Source organism: Neophocaena asiaeorientalis, unplaced genomic scaffold (assembly GCF_003031525.2).
Source record: "Neophocaena asiaeorientalis asiaeorientalis breed wild unplaced genomic scaffold, Neophocaena_asiaeorientalis_V1.1 scaffold629, whole genome shotgun sequence".
Taxonomy (NCBI): domain Eukaryota; kingdom Metazoa; phylum Chordata; class Mammalia; order Artiodactyla; family Phocoenidae; genus Neophocaena; species Neophocaena asiaeorientalis.
Window position 1 is genome coordinate 5,829,437 of NW_020175468.1, and position 6,755 is coordinate 5,836,191.

The 6,755-nt window shown below is 41.5% G+C and overlaps 1 protein-coding gene across 1 annotated transcript in view; it reads right to left on the reverse strand.

The window, feature by feature from the left end:
• The window catches only part of LOC112415354 (uncharacterized), a 31,755-nt gene extending 26,165 nt beyond the window's left edge, over positions 1 to 5,590 (reverse strand). Inside the window, exons 1-4 of the mRNA XM_024768278.1 lie at positions 5,530 to 5,590; positions 3,904 to 5,446; positions 1,145 to 1,316; positions 503 to 598 (exon numbers count right to left, since the gene is read on the reverse strand). Coding sequence (XP_024624046.1) covers positions 503 to 598; positions 1,145 to 1,316; positions 3,904 to 3,918 — 283 coding nt within the window. The 5' untranslated portion in view covers positions 3,919 to 5,446; positions 5,530 to 5,590. The remainder of the gene's footprint in view (positions 1 to 502; positions 599 to 1,144; positions 1,317 to 3,903; positions 5,447 to 5,529) is intronic.
• Positions 5,591 to 6,755: the final 1,165 nt, after the last annotated feature.

Genomic DNA, 6,755 nt, shown 5'->3' on the forward strand with positions numbered 1-6,755 from the left:
AGCCATGTTGTTGGGAAGCTGAAAGGCTTCACTAGATGCAGGGCTAACCTACGTGGATGTTACTGATGAGAAAATCGTGATGATCACAAAATCAAGGAATTCCCTGGTGGTCCAGTGGTTATGACACCACACTCTCACTGCCAAGGGCCCAGGCTCGAGCCCTGATCAGGGAACTAAGATCTCACAAGCCACACGGTGTGGCCAAAAAAAAAAAATCATGGCAAAAACTGGTGGGCATATGGGATATCATAAGCCACTTTCAATGATGGGATTTTATTCTGAATCAGTAAGAAGCTACAAGAGGTTCTGAGCAGAGAAATGACAAGATTTGAATTTAAAAGAGTCACTCTGAGTGGAGAATTAACTGTGAATGAGCAAAGCAGAAGAGAGAGAATTACAAAGACTGAGGCAGTAATCCACAGTCTAGGTGCTGACTTGGACCAGAGTCACAGCTGTGGAGGCAACAAGAAGCAGGACAGACTCAGGGTCACATGGCTCTCACCCACGGAGCGACGGCTCTGGGTTGCTATCTTTATCATCCAAAGCTTTTCTTCTCTCTTTAACTGGGATATTACATCTGGTGTGAATGATTGATGCCCTGCAAAAAAGGCAAGGAAAAACATTTAAAATCAATATGTCAGATGCCCAAATTAAGAGAAATTGTGGTTCCCACTGCACTGTCTTCAGGACATCAAAATCAGTGTTTTCCAAACTCTTTTAATTATGACTCATGGGAGGAAATACATTTTATGCAAAAACCGAGGATAGGTAGACATAAGCATAAATTCTGGGAAAACATTATTTTCATCGCACCCTTTTCACCATTTCTCACACTATTCTTGGCAATGGGCCACAGTTTTTACTGCAACATGCAGTTATTGCCAAGGGCTCTGGTATCTTCTACCCTATTTTATTTCAATTCCCTAAAGAGTGTCATGACCTACTAATTGGAGACGACCACAATTTGAAAAGGCAGAAAACATACAGCAGTCACGTGGTCAATTAACAGTTCGTTTACAAACACACTTTGGCCTGGGGAGAAAGACTAGAAAACGCCATCTCTGAGTCTCATGCTGATTAGAAAACAGGAAACCAGTTCAAGAGCTCCAAAGCCCTGCCCATTCAAGGACATGTAAATAAATACCACAGGGGCTGATGCGATGTTCTGTCCCAGAGTGCCCTTCCTCACCCACTGAGACCAGGTTCTGGAAGTTCTCCAGCATCACTTCCTGGTACAGCTTCTTCTGGGCAGAGTCCAGCAGCCCCAGCTCCTCCTCCGTGAAGACCACGGCCACGTCCTTGAAGGTCACCACCTCCTAAGACATCAAACACACTCCACCTGAACCTTGCAATGCAGGTCCCCTGATGAAAGGGCAGCACTGAGGAAAGTGGGGACGATGGGTACGAAGTGGTTCCAGATTCTGAGAGACCAGAGTCAATTTTACTGTAACATAAACATTCCCCATAACGCATTTATGTTTTAGATTTTCTTCTTTTCACAATAAATGCGGAGAAGAACAACTTTTTACATAGATTTGTGCTTCCCATCCAATTATTTTCTTAGGATAAGTTCCAAAGAGTGAAAACTGCAATGTCAAAGAATAGGCAGCTTCAAAATAATTATGTACAACAGCAGATTTTCTTTTCAACTTTTCCCTTATTTTATCCTCCTCCAAGAGTATATAAGTATCCCTGATTCTCTAAACCATACACATTGAGTATAACCATATTTTTAAATCCTAGGCAATTTTATCAGTAAAAAACAACTTATTTGGATTATCTGTACTTATTTGATAATAAACTCATCATATTTTCACATATTTACTAGCTATCTTCATTTTTTTCTTCAGAACCTTGCCTGTTAATGTTCTTTGCTCATACTCCAATTGGGGTTTTATCTTAGGATTCTGTAAAATTCCTATTAGAGATTTTAAGCTTTTTTTTTTGGGGGTGTGTATTATAAATATTTTTACCCACATTCTTCTATTGTTCTTGTACAGCTTTGGGTACAGCATGCTTTCTCATCCTTGGCACTCCTGACATTTGAGGACAGATGACTCTTTGTTGGGGGTGGGGCAGGGGGCTGCTGAGTTCACTGTAGGATGTTTAGCAGCATCCCTGGCTTCTACACACTAGATATCAGTAGCACTCCCAAGCTGTGACACTAAAAATGTTTCCAGATGTAACCTGAGGGTAAGATCGCCCACAATTAAGAATTACTCGTATACAGCATTTTTTAAATTTTTCGTACAAAGACTGTGTTCAGTGCCAGAGCCCTGCACATCCAGTGCCTTATATGAGCAACAGAGGTCCTGGAGAAGAAGGGGCCACCGAGAGTGATCTATGGTAGGGACAGTATCATCTATGGAGTCTTCCACCCACCAGGACAACTAGGCACCCCACAGAATAGGCTAAGTCCCAGGTGCGGAATTCTTTTCCCTTGTCTCACTCTCTTTATCCAAGTAAAAATCCTACGAGTCTTTTTTGGATCAGGTGGATCTTTGGTTTCCTATGTGAACTTGAGCAGTTTTCTGAAATTCTACAATCCTGTTTCTTTGTCATTAAAATGCAGAGGAGACCAAGTCTGGCCTCATAAGGTTGGTCTGAGACTAAATGCAGTTAAGAAATGAAAAGTCTCTGTACAGGTCTTTTTGCACTTTTAAAATTAAGTACATTAGTACTTTGAAAAAATTCATTAATATGTGAATAAAAAATATAAATCAATAAATAAAACATGCACATGATATGATTCAGACATGGGTAAGAAACAATCTAGCTTTCTTAAATGAAAATATCTAATAATATTTCCTCTGTGTGAAGTGTTAGTTAGATCCTGGTGCACTCTGCCATTCTGGAATATTCTACATACAAAATACCCGAGGTACTGCATAGCAAATGTACTTTGTCAATTTAGAGTACCTAGAACATTAAGACCAAAGAATAGCAAATTCTTCCAAATTCCCTTTTGAGGAAATTGGTTGTATTAGGAAAACTGTTATTACAGTGTTTTGTTTTGTTTTTAAAAGTTATTTTTATTTATTTCTTTTTGGCTGTGTTGGGTCTTCATTGCTGCGTGCAGGCTTTCTCTAGTTGCGGCGAGCAGGGACTACTCTTTGTTGCAGTGCACGGGCTTCTCACGGCGATGGCTTCTTATTGCGGAGCACAGACTCTAGGCACACGGGGTTCAGTAGTTTTGGTATGCAGGCTCAGCAGTTGAGACTCACGGGCTCTAGAGCACAGGCTCAGTAGTTAGTTGTGGCGCACGGGCTTAGTTGCTCCGCGGCATGTGGGATCGTCCCAGACCAGGGATCGGACCCGTGTACCCTGCACTGGCAGGTGGATTCTTTACCACTGTGCCACCAGGGAAGCCCCTTCAGTGCTCTTTAAAATGATAAAAATTCTAAACTACCTAAATGTCCATGAATGGGGAAAAGTTACGAGACACACACACCCCACCACACACACAATGCACACAAATTCAAGGGAATATGATATTGCCATTAAAGATGTGGGATATATAATATCAATTAGAAAAGGTATAATTTGAGAAGTTTATGCTACAGGAATTACAAATATACAGTTATGAACGCATATGAGGAAAAGAACATGGGAAAATGAAGACAGTTGTTTTGTAAGGGAAACAGTAATAACGTGAGAGATTTTTTTAGTTGCAATTGACTTTTTCTGTTCTACTCTTATTTGTGAAATTACAAAAGGTGATAAAACAACAAAAATAAATCAAACAAAAATAAAAAGTAGGGATCATTCGGCCCTCTTCTTGGGAAGAGTTTTCCAAATGCCTACTGTTCTCTTTAATCTTTCCCAAGAAAGAGAAATAGGATGTGTCTTATCACTGAGAAATGAGGTGACAAGTTAACACCTAGAAGGGCAAGCCCAACTCACCTTGAGCTTGGTCATTTTGTCCTCCTCCTTCTGGGGAAGCGCTGAGTCTTGGGCAGGCACGATGGGGGAAGGAGAAAAAAGCTGTCAGAGTCTGGCCAAGGGTGTCACTGACCCATATGGCTGCTTACTGTGAAGCAGCAACAGTGCCGCTTCCTCAGGGTGGCCTGATGAGCAAAGCCTGGGCTGGATTCCAGATGCTACTCACCCCTTCAGCCAAGAGCCCCTGGGCAGTGAACAAGCCACCCAACCACACACAGGCCCTCATACAAGTTCGTGTAACTCTCAGGGTATGATTCTGATTCTGGGGAGGGTGGAAATTGAGAGTAAAGTACCCAGGTTAAGAGAGTAATTTCTGGGGCCAAATGTCTAGGTTCATGAAACTGTGATATATTAGCTGTGAAATCTTAGACAAACTATTATTATCTCTGTGCTTCAATTCTCCCATCTGTAAAAATAGAGGGATTAACAACAGCTGTCTCATAGGATTGTTGTAAGAATTAAATAAGTAGGCAGAAAGTTCAAAGAACACTTTCAGGGCACCTTATTTCTCAGTAGCATCAGAAAGCAGGTAATATTCAGTTACATAAAACTTATCCTCACCAATAGCTTTAATGGAGCCTGAAAAGGCTGTTGCTTTGTTGTATGAAAATCACCTTTAACCTCTGCAATATCTGTTATTCTCTCTTGGTTTGTCATATTCAATTTGATGCCTTTGCAGTAATATTTAAGATTATGTTGATTTTTTTTTTTCCTGTGTAAAATACACATCACATAAAATTTTCCATTTCAACATTTTTTAGGTGTAGAGCCCGTTAGGTGCGTTCATATTGTTGAACCATCAGCACCACTAACCATCTCCACAACTTTTTCACCATCCCAAACTGAAACTCTGTACCTACTAAACACTAACTCTCCATTCCCCTTCCTCTCGGTCCCGAGTAACCACTATCCTACTTTCTCTATGAATCTGATATTGTGGATGACAGCTTTTTCAAAGATGTAAGACCTTGACGATTTTTTTTTTTTTTTTTGCGGTACGCGGGCCTCTCACTGTTGTGGCCTCTCCCATTGCGGAGCACAGGCTCCGTATGCGCAGGCTCAGCGGCCATGGCTCACGGGCCCAGCCGCGGATGGGATCTTCCTGGACCGGGGCACGAACCTGTGTCCCCTGCATTGGCAGGTGGACTCTCAACCACTGCGCCACCAGGGTAGCCCCAGACCTTGACAATTTGACTTTGTTAACAGTAGGGCCTTAAAAACACTATCATCATGGAGATGAAGAAAAATGAATAGAATCCTGTGATTTAACAGTCAGTTAGTCAACATGCCACTTAAATGAACAAGCTAATCATAGCAATGATGAAAACAACAAAAACGGCAATGTTTAACATTACATAAGCACTAAGTATGTGTTAGGGACCTTGAGAAGCACTTGGCACGCATTGTTCCACTAAGGTACCTCCCACATACCTGTGCAGAAGCTAGGGGTGTACTAGCCGTGTGACTCCAGTCTGATCACCTCCACCTCTGTGCCTCTCCTCAACTATAACAAGGAGAGAAAAAAAAAAAGGTCAGTCCTAGGGTTACTGTGGTGGATGAATGAGCTAAATGCCCTTGGCATTGTACCTGGCATTTTACCAAGTTCTCAATAAATGATGACGATGACGACTGTTGTTCCTATGTAACAGATGAGGAAGCTGAGGCTTGGTGAGGTCAAGGGGCAGGGGCGGAACCTGAATCCAGCTCTCACAAAGAAGCCAGTCTTCTAGATCTTGTCTCTCTGCTGCTTCTAAAGAAAAAAATAAACAGATGGGAGTCTGAGGTCTCATGCAAAGAGAAATGAGAGCTTGACAGCTAGGGATAAAAGACTGACATAGAAACAGGGAGAGAACTCTGAAGCCAGATGATCTGCTTGAAGGAGATGAGAACAGGGTTGGGAAGGGTGTAGGCTCTGGAATCAGACCCCCAGTATTTGAATCCTGCCACCTCCAACTTGTTACTACTTAGACCCAAGGTCTGATCTATAAATTACGGATGGTTATAATAATAACAATAATTATTATAATTATATAATTATAATACAATATATTATAATTATATATTATATAGATAATATATTCATATAATATAATTATGTATAATATAGTAATATAATTATAAGAATACATAGGAAGGTTAGTCAATCTAAGTGACTCTCCATAAAACACGTGGAACAGTATCTGGCAGCTTAAACATTCACTAGGGCTGCTTTACATGAAATAGTTAAGGAAGCTCTTCCTTGGGGTGGCTGCAACCGCACACGGCTTGATGAGCAGCCGTGGGCAGGATTCCAGACGCCACTTACGCCTTCAACCGAGAGCCCTGATGCAGTGAACGACCTGCCCAACCACACACAGTGGCCCGAATACAAGTTCTCGTAGCTGTCAGAGTATGATTGATTCTGGGGAGTGTGCAAATTGAGAGTAAGAGATCCAGCTTAGGAGATCAGTATTAGTTAATTATTGGTTCATTAATTACTTATTAGTTTATTATTATTAGCTAGTCCTACTCCAGATAGAAGAACACTTTCCAATCTTAGAAGAGATATCCTTTCAGGATTTGTAATTCACCTTGTTCTGACTCTATATTTGTCCAGTGACTTCTGCTCAGTAAGAAGTGCTTTACAGGGAGATCTTTCCGCTACCTCTGTGGAAAGGGGATAATCAGTAAATCACTGTCTGTTTGGGGATTAATAGTAACTCAGCTTTACATCCCAAGCACCTAAAGCAGTGCCTGTAACACAGTGATCACACAGCAGTCAGTGTCAATGTCAGTGTCCTGACACATGAGCCCCCCCCATACAGGTTCATTCC